This window comes from Nothobranchius furzeri, chromosome 11, assembly GCF_043380555.1.
Source record: "Nothobranchius furzeri strain GRZ-AD chromosome 11, NfurGRZ-RIMD1, whole genome shotgun sequence".
Lineage (NCBI taxonomy): Eukaryota > Metazoa > Chordata > Actinopteri > Cyprinodontiformes > Nothobranchiidae > Nothobranchius > Nothobranchius furzeri.
This window is the reverse complement of record NC_091751.1, coordinates 58,259,814-58,277,316: the sequence shown is the minus strand read 5'-3', so window position 1 is coordinate 58,277,316 and position 17,503 is coordinate 58,259,814. Positions and strand designations below refer to the sequence as shown.

At 41.0% G+C, this 17,503-nt stretch overlaps 1 protein-coding gene across 1 annotated transcript; it reads right to left on the bottom strand.

Moving 5' to 3' along the window:
* Positions 1-286: 286 nt before the first annotated feature.
* LOC107384152 (uncharacterized) lies at positions 287-10,166 on the bottom strand. Its single transcript, XM_015957237.3, has 10 exons — positions 9,642-10,166; positions 9,379-9,551; positions 6,126-6,290; positions 3,494-3,700; positions 2,915-3,012; positions 1,906-1,934; positions 1,736-1,817; positions 1,509-1,643; positions 1,335-1,426; positions 287-1,255 (listed from the first exon to the last, which is right to left on the bottom strand). The coding sequence occupies exons 1-10, from the start codon at positions 10,164-10,166 to the stop codon at positions 947-949; spliced, it is 1,815 nt and encodes a 604-aa protein (XP_015812723.3). The 3' UTR covers positions 287-946.
* Positions 10,167-17,503: the final 7,337 nt, after the last annotated feature.

The following is a 17,503-nucleotide window of genomic DNA, read 5'->3' as shown; positions in this document are numbered from 1 at the left end:
TCCTCATAATTGTGTGTTTGTCTTTTATAACAAAAACACAAAGGAAGAGAGAAAATGGCACAGTCACATAAAAGAAATATGACTATAGAAGACCAAAAACCTGTCAAAAACAGTCTAGTTGGGTGCTATTTTTGGTTGAAAAGGCATTATTTAGTTAATCAATGTGAATTAATTGACTTTTAAATGCAGCAGTCAAAGTGACAGCTCAAGACCGTTCTAGTAGACAGTGTGGTGGCGTTTGTCGTGTCAAAAGGACATATTTCAAAATCTTCATATTTTTAAATCATTTTCCTGAGCTAAAATCATTTTCCTGGGCTAAAATGGCCCTTTACAGGGTTAATGAAAGACCACCCAGCCCCTATTGCCCCCTGCCCTGTGGCCAGAATATTACACTTGCAACTTCAGACTGGCAGGCCGCTCTGTTGGGACTTAGAAAAAAAATGTTTCCTGCATGTTTTAGATCATGAACACAGCTGATTTGTTTAATTTAGTGATGAGTCACTCCTGTAGACACTAAGGAATGCTGGGAGACATTTCAGCTGTTCAATTAAGGTGTTAAAATGACGAACGCACAGCGAGGAGATAAGTTTTACTTTTGATTCTGCAAACGGACACTAGAGGGTGCTAAAAGCAAGACAAAATTACCTAGTTTCCCTTTAAAAACATCACCAGAGCTTCTGAGCTAATTAACTTTACGTTCTGCTTGAATAATAAGGATGCAGCAACATTTAAAAAGATGAAACATCATTTAAACTGACTGGACTCAGTCAACAGGGTTTTTTAGTTATTTCACATCAGTGGAGCTACCTGATGTCTGCTAGAACACCATGCTGCTGTTCCATCTGATTAAGCTCTTCATACGAGTTACGATTTGATCAAATTTAAAGCAAATGGAGTAAAAACATTCTGCATTAGCCTTTAAGCTTTATCTTTTCTTTTTGGTTTTTCATCTTCCTGTCTTGCCAACTGCTTCTTCGTCTCTTTCATCCTCTTCATCAGCTGCATCCTCATGACCTCCTATTTTCACTTTACCTTTCTTGTCTTTGATTTTGTCATCCCTGGCTTTCTTGGCTCTTCTGTCCTTTAATTTCCCATCCCTTTGCTTTAAGAGTTTTTTGTCTGGCAGCGGCTTGTTCCTGAGACCTCTTGATGCTCCTCGCTTTGATTTTCTTCTTTTGATGTCTTCATCATCCTCATCTTCATCATCAAGACTAGGCAACCACCAAAACATAGAGTCCCACAGAGATGTCTCTGGCTTCAGAGGAGACAACAACACGGCATTTTTGAACTATTTCATTAAAATGTTGGACAAAAACTTCTAGAAGCACGTTAACCTCTGGCAATGCCCCTCTGTGGTGTAACAGTCTTGATTGTATCATCAGTCCAGCTTCTCCCTGTTCTGTTGTCCCCTGACCACGAAAGGCTTCTGTAGATATTTTTGAAAATGTTTTTTTTTAAATAATAGTCATATTTTACACCTGCGATCCCACATTAACAGGTTTACTTACCATGAAGTTTCTGAAAGCCTGAGGTGAGCACCAGAATGGTGATGGCCACAAACAGACAGCGATTAAGGGTCACGTTCTCCCACGGTGTTTCTGTCTGCATCAGGTTCTGGGTGGACATGGGTTTCTGCAAAGATGCTGGATGAGCGACGGAAAACAAAACGAAAACTGGTCATTAAAAGTCAAAAACTGGTGATGGGTAACAGGAGACATAAAGATGACAACCACACCCAGACTAGGTTTGGAGATGCTGGGCTCTCTGGGTAAGGTTTTGGGTTCTGATTTTGGTTGCAGTGGAGCAAGAGGTGTTTCCTGTAAAACAAAACAACAACAATGATATGTTAAGAGGTAAATACATAAGAATCTGAAGGTAATTCGTTATGTTTGTTTTGTGGCTAACCTCTTTGATCTTTCTTGATGTGTACATTTCTGGAAAAGGAAAATTAAAATTTACCAAAAGAACACAACAATAAAAAAGGTCATGACACTTTTACTTCAGTCAGTACAATAAAATACATAATATAACATTTTTATTGAATTTCTGAGTTTTAGGATTGCTATCTCCTTTTTAAAATATGTTCTCTTAAAGCTAACAGGAAGCTCCAGATGCAGTAAATAAAGAAAAAGACCCAAACGATGATACTACCACCTCTGTGTTATACTGATTGTATTTTGATGTAATCTTTGAAGTCATGTTTTACTGCACCAAGGTGGTGGTTCTACTTCTGCAAAAGTACTTCTGGGCTGCACTGTGGCGTAGCTAGTAGCACTGTTGCCTAGCAGCAAGAAGGTTGCAGGCTTGAATCCTGGCTGCAGCCTTTTGGCTTGGAGTTAGCATTTTCTCCCCATGCATGAGTGAGATTTCTTTGGGTTCTCCGGCTTCCTCCAACAAACCAAACACATGCATGTTTGATGGAATGTAAGTTGGATAAAAGCCTTCGCTAAATAAACAAATACTTTACTGATCCATAAGACTTTTTTATTTAATAAAAATGTACATCAAATGAACTTTGCTCTAAATGTAGACTGTATTAAAAACTACTTTAACATTAAAACTATTTGCACAAATGAATATGAAAGTTGGGATGGATCTGGACATAACTAAAATATGGTGACTGAGACATAAATGTATCATAACCATCTAAAAACAGTTTAAAGACATTTAGTCTAAATGAACACAGGAAAAGTCACTTACATGTTTAGCATTGATCTATGTCACTTAAAAACGTCCTTGTGGTTACATTTTAACACGTTAATTTGATTTTTCGGCATCATTTAGGTAAATCATCTGATTTCAGCGGGTTTCTGTTTCGTCGCTGAGGTTTAACAAGCTGTGTAAATAATTTTCAGTATAAACATTTAAATATAGGAATGACAGATTCAGTGTCTGTGTGTTTGTCTCCCACCACCTGCTCTGCGGATCCGTTGAACAGGTTTAAGAGAAGCGTCTGCTCTGGGAGGCCATAACTCCTCCTGAAACGTCTCATAGCTTTCTTCCATTCCTCCTCTGAGTGAAACAGACACAGAAAGATGATAGAAGCTCAAATGTGTTGGTTTCGTTTAAATGTTAGTTACATACCTGTTACACGAGCTGTAATAAGGAGACAGCTCATTATGCAACTTGTTTACTTTAAGAAAATGATGCTTTAACAGCAGAAATAGTGTTATCCAGCTTTTCATCATCGTTCGGTTTGGTTTCATTGACTGACAGCGGTAAAAGGTTGAGTTCTTCACTCCATGAATAAAACCGAAGCAGTTTCTTGACCTTCACATTTACAGATGAATGCTGAAAGGCCCTCATGTCCTACATGACATTTCTACATGGACTCCAGACGAATGCCCTTGCAGGCCTATAAATAGATGGAGCAAAGCCACTATAGGGACAGATGAACGCTGTAATCAACAAAACACAGGTCTGATACAACCTAAAGGTCTTTAAATTGCCTTTTCTTTGACCAATCTTGACCCTTTGACAAGGAGGGACTTACCTGCTTTTACATTTGAGTTCCCCTGAGTAAAAATCCTTTGTCACTGAGCTGTTGTTCCTCTGCAGAGATGGCAGCACTCTCACATTATGGGCTGTCTGATGGCAAGGGACAGGTGTTGGAGCATAAAAAAGAAAAAAAACAAAAAGCCATTGAGATGTGTTGACTGATGCAGGCTTAATGTGTCTGTTACAGCTGTTAGAGGTTAGACTGCAGGAAGGGTAGGAGAAACGATAAGTGTGCAGGTATTGAAAAATGTGCAAAAAAGTTGCATTTTGCATCCAGTAATGCATGCAGACAATAATGTCTACACAGAATTAAACATAAAACTATTCCACAACCTGTATGTTTTTTCATATTTGTGTTTGGTTTGTCTGGGTGTCATGTGGAGGATTCACCAGCAGAGGACGCTGCTGTTCTTGAAAGACAGAATTTAAAATCCTTTAATTCTACAGATGAGGTCTGCTGATGCTGCCAACAGCTGTACAGAATAGCACATTTCTCTGTAGGACCTGACAATCAGACAAAACCGAGCACGTGTAACATTTATCACCGCTTTGCTTTTTCAGATTTTGAACATCTGTTTTCATTCTCTCCTTCTGACTAATAAATATTGAGGATGTTGGATGAGAAACAGGGTTTGTAGGCTGCTAACAAGAGGTCGCATGACCAGATGTAACAGTTGCAGGCCATGCTACTTTTTGTGTGAGAGGAGAGAGAGTGTTAGTAAACAAGCTTGCGGTGACGTGGGTGACTCATGCATCTGCTGGTGCCCAGTTCCAGCTGAATCACACGTTTTTTTTTAATCCATCAGTAATCACAACTGGACAGAAGCTCTGCTGCCTTTGATGTGAGCAGACTGTCCACATGGAGGTGGGGGAATGGACCCAGACCAGTGACATATGGCGTAATGTACAAAAACTGACACAGCTAGCTCACAGCATGTCTGCAGTATAATGCTGTCTGACATTTCAGTCTGCACGCACAGTTTCTGGTTCTTTATATCAAAAAACTTCTGCAAAAGATTTTTTATTTATCTGGACACATCTGAGCTTATAAATGTGGTGTTTATCTTGAAAAGACGAACACGACATCACCAGCTTATTATCAATTATTCCTTAAAAAGGGCAAAATGTTTTTTTTTCAGGAATATTACAAACATATGTCATCACATCCCCAGTGAACAAACCAAAACCTCTTTTTTCTCTCCCTACAAAATAAGGAGTCGGATGCAGTGACTTTATGATCATTTCCAAAATACAGTTTAATATTTATTTATTGCACGAACAAATTTGTGTTTCACATCGTCTAAGAAGTGAATTATAACACAAGCATGCAGCACTATCCAGTTTCTTATATTGCTGTTGGACTTCAGTGAAACCAGAGCAGAAATAAATCTGCTTTATGTGTTTTTATATTGTAGAAACTATTGTGTAAGTGTGCGTGTTTGCGTGCGCACGCACGTGTTTACAGAACCCAACAGAAGTTTTCTCTCCTCTCTTATAGTCTTATTCGTGGATATAATGAGCTTTTCTGCACGTTTAATTGGCCGTTGCACGTTCCTCGCTCATTTGTCTCTCCTAATTAGTCCCAAGCTGAAGCGTTTATTATAAGAAACTTTCTTACAATTAAAACTGAAAAGGGCAAATAATATTGGGTAAATGAAGGAAAGTGAACCTCTAGATCTACAGACTTTCTTGTTAACTCAAACTAATTTAGCCACTTATTTTAGATCTGGGGTAAAATTCAGTTGAAGTGAAACTCTTTTGAGTCAAACTTTTAAAGAATGTCTGAAGGGTAGCGTAAGCCCCATAGTGAGAAAAGACCTTGCAAACAATGTGAGCATTTACTGCTCACGGCTAAATCGGTTCTAGATCCGAGTAGCAGAGAGACGTGAGCTGGTGACATTTTGTGTCCTGTTTTGTCCCCCTACGATGGAGGACAAGTGTCCAGAACCCCTGGGAGCTGCTCTGTATCCTTATGGAACATTACTCATTATCTTGGATCTGTCTGTCTTCATGAGGCTACTTATTTATTATTTATAGGTTGTGCTTGTAAGTCATTGAGACAGGGAAAAAAATGTCATTTCAAGAGTTGATATTAAGAAGCAGAGCTGCATGGTGGCACAGCACTGTTGCCTCGGAGCGATCACAGGCTTGAATCCTGACCGTGGCTTTTCTGCACAGAGCCAGCATGTTCTCCCCGTGCATGGTTTTTCTGCAGGCGCTTCGGTTTCCTCCTACAGACTAAAACAAAAGCATGTCAGGTTAACCGGTGACTCCACTTTGCAGGGGTACCCCCAGTTAATTTTCATAAGGGTGGCCAATATGCACCCAACATACTTACTTCAGATTTGAAGAATGCATTTTTTGTTCAAAGAAACTGTCATTTATTTTAAAATTTACCATATAATTGTTAAAACACTTTAATTGCTGTCTTCACAAAAGCATCTGCAAAAAAAAACCTATATGAGATTTAAACTTTTGTTTTGAAAATGATGTGCAGGAGAAACATATACACTTTTTAAAACATCAGATTATTTATTCTTTAATTGCATATTTTCTATTTGGTCTTACATTTATGTCTGATTAAATAATATGATTTTATAGTTTGCGTGAAAATTACTATAATTCACAAGAACATTGGTCTCCTCTGGTGTGGCCAGCTATTTTCTAGTGTTGGCCCCAGCCACCCCTTGGGGCCGCCACTGCCACCTCTGAGTGACAGGTTGTTTCTGTGTGTCCCTGTGATGGACTGGCGACACGTCCTGGGTGAGTAAGACACTGGCTCACCCATGAACCTAATGAGGATGAATTGGTACAGATTATAGATGTATGGATGTTAATTAATGAGTCTTTAGATTCAGAGTTACTGTACTCACAGGAGCTCCTCTGCTAACCCCTAATGTAGGACAGGAGACTTCGTGATCCTGCCTTAGAGGATCTCTCAGACTGAGGGTGATTTAAATATTTTGATGAGGTACGTCGAGGACAAACTGAGTTTCTTGCCAGCAGCAGGGCAACTGACTAACCCAGCTGGAGCCAAACCCGGGATGAAAGCTCGTCAGAGTGCCCGGTGATCACTTGTCACCTGGAGTTTGGTTTAGTCCAAAAATCCCACAGGAAGCATCAACGTAAGGAGAGGGCCTGATTCCTGGTGTAATACACAGGTTTACCACTTGGCACTCATGACGTCATCTTAATCAATACTCTCTGGTCTTTTGTTTTAAAGAGAGAGCTGAGCTGACCTAGCCTGGCAAGCGAGACTAAAAAAACATATCAAATATTTTATTAGCAAGAGTTTGGTCTAGTTCACTAGGCTAGAGCTGACCCATACAGAGAAATGAAACAAGTTCAATCAGTAGAAATGACATTTTTGGACATTTATAAGTACTAAGTGACTATGACAATTTAATGTTGTAACTTTGGCTGTCACTTTCAACCCCAGATGACGAGATGCATCCATTAACTAATGCAAAACTGACTTTTTAACTAGCCAGTTACTTAGCCCACCACAGGTCTCTTTTGCATGGACTGTTGCGTCGTCCTTTTTTAAGTCTTTCTCCATGTGTATGCCTTTATTTTCAGCTGCAGTGAGAAGGAATCCGGTCTGTGTGGCATCTATGGAGGCAGAAATTATAAATACAATTAAAAAATGGTTCTACTGGGCTGGGGATAGGGACGGAGGGCGCAAAAGGAGATTGCCCGCCCAACCAACCCCTCAACCAGTCCAGGACTGACTTTAAAATAAAAACAAATAAATAAAATATTCAAATTTTACTCGTTTGGTTTTATGTTTATGCACCTCGTACATACAGTAACCTAGGCTATTTCACAAGGCTATTTAACTGAGGCACAACATCTGAATCTTCTGTACAAGGACATTTTATAATCTATTAAAATGTTAAATTAAATTTAGCATAAGGTTCAGAATAAAATACAATATTTTGGTAAAAGTTTGGCTAATTATGGATAAGTTATGGTTCATATTTGGCTTTATTGTGGGATTTTGGGATGGTTATGGCTATGCCTTGGAAAGCCACATTTTATTTTGGGTAATCTTTTGGCAAACTTATGGTTACACTTTGATATCCTTTGCCCATTTTGTGGTGTTTTGGGGTTCTTTTGGTATAGTTATGGTTGTGCTTTGGAATTCCACAATTTATTTTGGAAGAATTCTGGCAACCTTTTGACAATCCATAATTCTATTTTGGCGTGCCTTATTTGGGCCATATTTGGCCCATCACTTTACCCAAAAGAGTACCAAACTGGCATGCCAAACTAGTGCCAAAAATGATTCTGGCAACCTTTTGACAATCCATAATTCTATTTTGGTGTGCCTAATTTGGGCCATATTTGGCCCATCATTCCATCCAAAAGAGTACCAAGACTGACTTGCCAAACTAGGGACAAAAAGATTTGCTATCTGGGTAGGTTTAAGTTAGCAATGAACTGCTCCTGTAGACACTAAGGAAGGCTGGGGAGACATTTCAGCTGTTAAAATGATGAACACACTGAGAGGAGACTGGTTTTGCTATCAGTTCAACTAAACAGACACTAGAAGTTGCTAAAAGCAAGCTGCCTCTCCCTTTAAAGAGCAAGTCACCCCCAAATAAAAAATGTGTTGCTGATAAACTACATGAATGAATGTCTAATCGTTCTGTAGATGCGTGTTTTCAATAACTTGGTACTTTAGAGCATTCTAGTTCAAATTTAAAGACTGTCAGTGTTGTGCCGTCTTCAGGTAAAAACTCTGCACTGCTTTTGATTTTAAATCTGCCTTGTTTTATGTTGGTTGAAGCATAACCCACAGATGAGTCCTGGTTTTCCCAGTGGGAGAATAGATCTTTAGAATATCAACAAGTTAAATTTGTAGTTAAACACAAATTTAAGCTCAACAAAGTAGAATTACAAACATCATCCAATGTAGTAGACTTTATTAATTTCACTCACCCCAAATTAAGGAGTCAAACATATAAGACACTGTCCAAAATGAAAGATAAACCCTGGTTGAGGGTCTGGGCTGGAACTAAAAAGAAAAATCAAATACCAAATGTGTTTTTGTGACTGGCTGCTTGCAACAAGTGCCCTAGAAAAAAGAAAAACACATTAAACTACTTCTTTGCCAAGTTGCTCTTCATTTATGGTAACAACAATGGATAATCTTTTGAACATATCTTTTCTAGGTTTGATATATTTATTATTATCTTCACAATGAAATACATACATACATACATACATACATACATACATACATACATACATTAAAAAAACAAAAACAAATTAAAACCCACCCTACAAACAACCCCCCTGTTTGCTGTCCGATAGTCTAAATTTACAAGGTAGTACATACAATCAATACGAGGTTAGCACCAGCAAAAGTTTGCAGAGTAGTGAGAGAGGTAAGATAAGTAAACACATATGAATAGAATGTAAATTTATAGATAAATAAATCGAGATCATTTCTGGACCTGTGTGGATGGTCGATCGAAAAAGACAAGACGGGCCTCCAAATTTTTTTACATTTGTTCACAGAGCCTCTCAAAACGAGCCTGATTTTCTCTAATTTGAGATGAAATAGTACATCCTTAATCCAATGCGAGACTATGGGCGGGACTGCGTCCTTCCATTTCAAAAGTACTCGGCGTCTCGCCGGTAGCGTGGAGAATACAAAAAGTCTTTGACTCTCAGCTGTTATTGCCAGGCTCTCGGAGTCGACCTCAAATAGGAATAAGAGTGGATCGAGTGGGACCCCTATTCCCAATATGCACGACAAAGCCTGGGGGCTTTGCATGGGGGGACATGACTGTGTCTTAGCCATCGCCCGAGGTAGCCCTGCATGCCATGTAGGTCAAGACAGGTCATTATTCCATGGAGTCCTGAACAAACCTATCAGCCTCCGCCACCGAGCAGAACATGAGACGCGCCCCGTCTGCTTTAATGATGCGCTGATGTGCTGGATATAACATTGATGGTTTTGGGCTCATCTTATACAAGCGTGACATCACCGACCTGTATTCTCTCCGTTGGTTCACCACATCAGGGCTATAATCCTCGTAAATCTGGAATGGTTTGTCCATATTTTTTAAGTCGCTCCTTATTTTAGCCTCTCATATTAGTAGCTCCTTGTTTTGGTAGCAGTGAAAACAAACAATGATAGACCGAAGCCTGCTTCCGGGAGCCGGTTTGGGGACTGAAATGCGGTGTGCATGGTCCAGTTCGGGGGGAGAGGGGAAAATATCTCTCCCAAACACGTCTTGCAGCAGCTGTGAAAAAAACGTAGTGGGTTGCGGGCCCTCAAGCCCTTCCTCCAGGCTGATGAGGCGGGCATTGCAGTGTCTGCTTCTCGACTCCATGTCCGATAGTGTAGCTTTTAGCTTTTCGTTAGCCGCCCATAGCATCACACAGGTATCTTCCACTTTAGCCAGGCGCTGATCGAGCCTTTCGGCGTTGTCCTCCAGAGATTCTAGGCGTTCCCCATGGTTGTCCGATGCCTTCTGTAGTTCGTCCAGCTTTTTATTCACATAATCAAAGAAGCTAACCTTTAGCTCCGCCAGTAGAGCCGAACGGTGTTCCGTTTGCAGTGCTGTCATGTCAGCCTTGCTAACACTCGAAGGGGCGCTAACAGCCACATCTTCTGTTGTTTTGTCGTTCGATTTCGCAGATTTCGGTGGCATGACTCAGCGTTAAATATTCCGACAGCTGCACCCAACCTTCAAGATAGTTGTTTCAACAGATGTTAAGGCAGGTTCGCTCAAAAAGCCAAGAGTTGCAGGAGCTGAGAGAAAGCGTGGCTACTCCATGCTCGTCAAAACCGGAAGTTTTTGAACATATCTTTTCATGCATAAAACGTTTGTGTGTCTCTTAACAATTAACTAAACTCACTCTTCTGAAAAGTTTAATGTGCAAAGGCTGAAACTGGTAAATAAACTAAACCAGCAGCCTGGAAATCCATTGAAAGATCCAGAGAAAAGTTCTGCATCTTTCAGAAGCAAAAGAGAGGAATGACTCTAGACTTTTGCACACCGGTGAGCTCAAGCTGTCATCCTGGAGGCAAGTCAACAGGACTGAAACAGAAACCCTCATCTGCCATCCAGCCTCACAGGGCAACCTTTCTGCCTTCCAGCATCAATATCTGCCAGTGTGTTTAACATCCTCCTTCACAGTTATACTGACAGTGTAAAACTTGCATCTGAGCAGAAGTGACATCAGCTCCACCAGGATTCAGCGGTGCTGCTCGCCTTTCTCCTTAAGCCTGATTCATGCTTCTCCGTCAGCTCCAGCAGGGAGAGACACGCACGCATGGACGGAGACATTTTGCTCTCATACTTCTCCGTCTCCTGGAGAGTGTTGCAAAGCAAATCCCCGCCAGGACAACAGAGGGTGTAGCGCTGTTCTGTGGTATCCTGTCATGTATCCGGTCCATGATAGTGTGTTTATATTGTGTTTTTTTGTATATAAGAGGCTTTTTAACATGGACAAATTTGTCTCTCATTCTCCTCCACCGCTTCATGAGCTCGCCACCTCTAAACCCACGTTTCGTGTCATTTCTGTCCACAAATAGAATGCCTGCTGCGCATCTTTCCACTTCTCCAGTCACGGGGTAATTAAACGTTCACATTTTTAGAGTTTTTTCGCGAGGTATTCTTCAAGCTTCTCCGTGTCTGCTGCTAGTTATTCTCGGCTCTCTTTATGTTTTTGAGGGCGCAATGGCGGCGGTGTAGACGACAGCGGTGCCCTGACCAATCACAAGCTTGCGTTCTCCGTCTCGACGGACGGATGTTTAGAAAAGAGAGCTCGACTCCGTACATCCTTGCGGGGCTCTCCAGCAGGCCCGCAAGGACGGATAATGGCGTTGCGTGTCTCCGCACTGACTGAAGCATGAATCGGGCTTTAGGCGTCACATTCTCCCGGAGCGGCCGCGTGTTTCTCTGACACCTTGAACGTCTTCAGGCACCTCACCAAAACTTTGACCTCCAAGAGACCACAACATGTAACCGTCCAGATCACAGCTGTGAGTCCTGATGGCGAAGGGTGGATGGACCCTTCTGCTATCTCGCTCGATGCCTCCGGCAGATAAATGTTCAGCTGTCCAAACGATGTCATGCTCTGCCCATCATGTTTCTACCATGGGAGAGAAAAGGTGGAATGTCTCCAGAAACGTTGAGAAGAAAAAACGTCTGGAATGACCCAGAGGAAAACAGAGAAACACTAATGGGTGATTTGAAAGCTCTAAGATTGGAACATTTTCTTCTCGTGCGTCTCAGCCGCAGTGATGATTTTCCTTCAAATATCTCTGAGACTTTTTTCATCACTGTGGGAAAACACACCGAAAACGGAGGGAAGAGGAGAGAAGAGATTAGTTTGGAACAGGAAACACATTTGATCATAAATAATGTGTGATTCATTGCATCTTTATTACAGAAATCATTGAAACATTTACTCTCGTTTAATTTGTTTTGCACGACTGTAACCTCCTTTGACTGCCATCATAACTATCCACAAACTTGGCTTTTCAGCACTGATTTCCACTTCCTCTTTCAGCGATTTGTCGGCGAGGCATGTCCGAGTGATCTGCCGTTTCTCAGTCCCATGCTCACATCTTTCTCTGTCTCATTGTGTCTGCGGGGCATTTTATTGACAGAGTAATTTGCTCTGATCTTGTTCTGTGGTCTCATGGGTGCTATGTGTATTAATTACCATCTATTCATCTGAGCCCATTCTTCCTTTTCAGCGTGCCACAAAGCAGCCGTTCCAGGCTACTTCTTCACAGCTTCTGTCACATTCCCAACGCTCCGGCAGAAAAGTGTGTTGGAGACGATAAATGTGAATCCTCCTTGTGCACAGTAAGGAAACAAGTGATTTATTGCTGCTGCTCTGGGATCATTGGGCTATCGACTTTTAGAAGCTATACAACAGAAAACAGGATCCGTAGGATTTTGGATCTTTGAAAGAACAATTGGTGAAGTGTGCAGCTTTTGGCGTCCTTGTACTCCCAATACATGCATGCAGCCATGCAATTAAATATTTTGGTCTGGATTGAATTAATTTTAGCAGAATTTTACGCAAAATGAAAAAGAAGAGTCCTGATTTGAGCACATTTCATGAGATAAAGGATTTGTCATGCCTTTGTGACCTATAATTAAGTTTTCTAGGAGAGACGAGCGTTGCTTTCAGGTAATTGTCTCTTCTAACGAATCCACCGAACCTCGTCATTGCACGATCAAAGAGCAAACTGTTTCTCTCTGCCTTTCTTGGCCATGAACAGCACAGTTAATCATGGCAGATATTTTTATTATATTATTCTAAGACTTAATGCTCAACATTTTCTAGGTTGAAAGGAGGAAAAGTACAAAAAGCAGCTTATAACTAAAGCATTAAAACATTCTTTGAAGGAATTGTCCACTAGTACTGTGATCACCTGCAATCAAGCTTTAAAAAAGTTAATTTAGAGGGATACTTTGCAACTTTTTCGTGTTTTTTAAATCATTTTCTTGAGTCATGTGCTAAAACAGGTAGGCAACCCTGGTCCTAGAGAGCCGCAGTCCTGCATGTTTTCCAGCCATGCACAAACTTGCAGCTTCCAATTGGCTGAACACACCCGATCCAGGTAATCAACAGCAGGAACAACAAAGATATTTGGAAAACAAGCAGGACTGCGGCTCTCCATGGCCAGGGTTGCCTAAAATGATGTTTTAAAGTGTTAACGAAAGACCACCCACTCCCTATCGCCCTCTGTGGCCAGAATATACCACTTGCAACTTCAAAGTTGCTGATCCGCTTTTTTGATTGAGCTGACATACCTGGTTCCAGCACATTTCCTGCATGTTTTAGATCATGAACACAGCTCTAATTTAGTGATGAATCACTCCTGTAGACACTAAGGAAGGCTGGGGAGACATTTCAGCAGTTTGAAATAAGGTGTTAAAAAGACAAACGCACAGTGAGGAGATAAGTTTTGCTTTCAGATCTACAGATGGACACTAGGGGGTGCTAAAAGGCAGCCAAAACTGCCTACTCCCCTTTAAAGTAAAAGAAACAATAAATGAGCTTATTTTATTTATTTTATTCACATTATATAAATGTTTAGATTAACCCTTATATAAGAACACAAACATCTGGATGCTTTAGTAGCTGAAAGACATTTTCAAATGTTAACGGATAATTAAAACCAACCAAACCTGTCAGATAAAAGCTATGTATTGTTTGCAACTTTTTTACCAAGTTTTTTTTTCAAATCAGAAACTTTGAGGGGGAAAAAGAGAACAATATGGATTTTTATATAAAAGCACAAGGCTGCGTAGGAGGCAGAACGCTTCAGAGATACCAATATCCACTCTTGTCATTTGCTTTGTGATTTGTCTTCACATGCACCACATCAGCTTCACATCTGATCTTTTTTTGAAACCAAAGTCCCTGCTGCCATTTTTTCTTTTCATTTTCTCTGAGATGTTTAAGTCTCTGCGGCCCTCAACGCCTCTCTCCCTCCACCATGTTTGTGTGCGAGCAGCCTTTCAGCCGGCCCCCGGTTGTCAACTGATTGCAGATAATTACAGCTATTTGACTGCAGCATTCGCAGCCAGTCCTTTCTGGAGGCACTTAGAGAGAGGGGGAACATGCCAAGCAGATGCCCCTTAAACCGCCTCTGTGGCGACATAATGGTATTGTGAATATGACAGAATAAAACTCCTACATCTGACTGATGCTGGTGGTCTCAGGTGAACAATGGTGGAAACAAGAGTTAGATGTACAGCAAAATGTGGTCAGATGTTTTTCTTAAAATGATCAGATTTAATTTAAGGATTAATTACATTTAAATAATTAGAATCACTGATGAGAACTTAAAGCTGATTCGGTGACCGTCCCAGAATAAACCGAGTTCTCGACCAGCCCATCTCTTCTATATTACAAAGCTAATCCTGGTTTGAGGAAATGTAATTGTTCTCAAGCTGTCGTATTAGCTGCATGCCTCCCAGCTCAGTGCTATATCCAGCACAGAATGAGTCAGACGCTTTATGATGACTGCTCTCCTCGTCTTTCACCCTCCATTTCCCTCACTGCCTGTCTGACAGTTTTTTCCTGTCTTGTTCTTTGTTGTCGTCCTCCTTTCCTCCCGTCCTCACCAGTTTGTCTCCTGCTTACATAAGCTGTGTTGTGAGCACTGACAGATGAGACCCCAGAATGCATCACTGTACTCACTCAGAGGGAACTCCACTTCTGTCTGCCTCCTCATATCATGGGACAAGAAGACAGCTTGACCACGGACATAAGATAGATAGTTACAAGAGAGATCAAAGAAGCAAAAGGCAACATTAACACTTGGAAATCTTTCCCACTTGTCTCAAATTATTAAGGGGAGTATTTGTTTCAATGTGAAATCAGAGCTTCAAAGCAGTCATTCGATTGGAGGACATCGTCCTGATGACGAAGCAGGAGGGAGGACATGTGGGGGACAGTGTGTGAGTTTGACAGGTTTAAGAAAAACATGGAAAACATAATGTTTCTACAATAGTTACAATAGTCAAGGAGAAAATTGGTTGCAGTTTAGCAAAATCTTCTTTTATTTGTATTTTAGCATCAGTAAACCAGTTCTTCAGGCAACTTATTAGAAGTAAACTAACTAGATATCTTGGGAAGTTTTCCTGAAATGCATCACTATATTCATCATTTTAAAAAGTTACATAAGGCTTTATTTTAAAACAAACACTCATAATAGATGAACCAAGAAGTTCATTGAGACACTGTTTTTTACTTGTTATTTTTTTTTAAATATGATCGGCCTCTCTGAGATTGCAGACTGAAGGTAAAATAGTCTTCTACTCTCGTTTCCAGTATTAACCGATGTTAGAGAATAGACGGGAAAATGCTCGGATTAGAAACGCCAGTAGACTGCAGATCCATCTTGGCTTGCAACAGCAGAAGCTGTTGCTGATTTAGTGTCCAGGAGAGAGCGGAGCAAACTGAGTTTTGTTGCTGTTAGCCAATCAGAGGTTGGATGTTCAAACATCAGGGAATAAGACTCCAAATCCTGCCGCCTGCAGCTCACCTCTGATCTGGCTCATGTCTACTTCCTAAGACGGCCTACAGGGAGGAGATCAGCGCCCTGACCCACTGGTGTCAGGACAACTGTCTCACCCTCAATGTCACAAAGACAAAGGAGATGATAGTGGACTTCCGGAGGTGCAGAGGAATACACACCCCCATCACCATCAACGGCAACGCTGTGGAGAGGGTGAGCAGCTTCCGTTTTCTTGGAGTTCATCTGGCTGAGGATCTTACGTGGTCAGTGCACACGAACAATACAGTGAAGAAGGCACGGCAGCGCCTCTTCTTTCTCAGGAGACTGAAAAGATTTGGCATGAGCCGCCACATCCTCAGGACCTTCTATCGCTGTGCCATTGAGAGCATCCTCACTGGATGCATCTCCGCCTGGTATGGCAACAGCACCGCTTACAACCGCAAAGCTCTCCAGAGAGTAGTGCGGTGTGCAGAAAGGATTATTGGAGGTGAGCTTCCCTCCCTCCAAGACATCTACAGGAAGCGGTGCCTGAGGAAAGCGGGGAGGATCATCAAGGACTCAAGTCACCCCAGCCATAAACTGTTCAGACTACTTCCATCAGGAAGGAGGTTCTGCAGCATCCGGTCCAGAACCAGCAGACTGAGAGACAGCTTTTTCCATCAGGCCATCAGACTGCTGAACACTGCGCAGACACCTCACCCTCACTACTGAAACTCCAACATTACACACTCCATACTGTACATTAATGCCACTGTTTTCCACACACCAACCTCTGTACATTTTATATCTCTTATCTTATTGTTTACTTTATTCATTTGTAAAACATGTATATACGCACTATACACACACTCACACACACACATGTAGAAAAATAAAAAATAAAATACTAGCACACACATTTAGTAATGTATATACCTTACATACTATACATATTATTACTTAGATTAGCCATTTTTATATTTTGCTTGTTTTTACGTTATTGTATTTTTGCACAACTCTGTTGCTGTGAAGCTCGCACATAAGAATTTCACTCGCATGTACTGTACCAGTGTACCTGCACATGTGACGTGACAATAAAAGTGATTTGATTTGATTTAATTTAAAACAGAAGCTCCAGAGCTTTTTTTTCCACAGAGATGAACTCACAACGCATTGATTCCTAATAGATACCAATGCAAATGTATTGAAAACAAGGGAATTTCCAAGACTTAAATATGGAGAAGACGACTTGATGAAGTTCAAACAGAGCATCAGAATGAGGACAACAGGAGATTTCAGTGACTTTGATCACGGCATGGTTGCTTGTAGCAGATATGCTGGTGCAGAAACCACTGATCTACTGGGATTTTCATCCACAACAACTGGTTTACAGAGAGTGGTCTGAAAAAGGAAAAGGCAAGGAAAGGCAGCTTTATTTATAGAGCACATTTGAAACAGAGGCAATTCGATGTGCTTTACAATTATCAGGACATGATATGAAAACAACATAAAACACAAATTAAAATATACACATATAGAATTAGAGTTTAGAGCTAAAGGAGAAGACAAAGTTACATCGCAGATTACAGTGGAGATGACGCAGCACAAGAAAAAAATCATTAAAAGGCTGATGAGTACATTAGGGTAATCCACACTGACTGTTTTTGGCAGAACATTAATATTTTAAATAAGATGCACCAAAATGCCTATGTAATGACTTCACGTGTTGTGTTTTAAACACTAGAGTTGGGGCAGATCTGAGGTCATGGGGAAGCTGAGTCCATCTGTGAGCAGCATAGTAACTAAATGCATCTCCACCATGTTTTGTTCTGACCCATGGTTCTACCAGCTGTTTGTTTCCAAGGGATCTCAGAGCCCTATTGGGTGTTTATACAGGAATGAGATCGGACATGAATTTTGGTCCTATGGCATTGAGTGATTTATAAACTAGTAGGAGCACTTTGAAATCTGTTCTGTAGTTTACTGGTAACCAGTGTAGGGATCTAAGAACAAGAG

Excerpts from the sequence above, each read along its gene's own strand:
- LOC107384152 (XM_015957237.3), bottom strand. The coding sequence starts at position 10,166 with ATGCCACCGAAATCTGCGAAATCGAACGACAAAACAACAGAAGATGTG. Across the intron at positions 6,291-9,378 it reads TCGGTGGCGGAGGCTGATAG|GTTCATGGGTGAGCCAGTGT; the intron begins GTTTGTTCAGGA and ends CATCCTCATTAG. Across the intron at positions 1,427-1,508 it reads AGGCTTTCAGAAACTTCATG|AAGCCTTTCGTGGTCAGGGG; the intron begins GTAAGTAAACCT and ends AAATATCTACAG.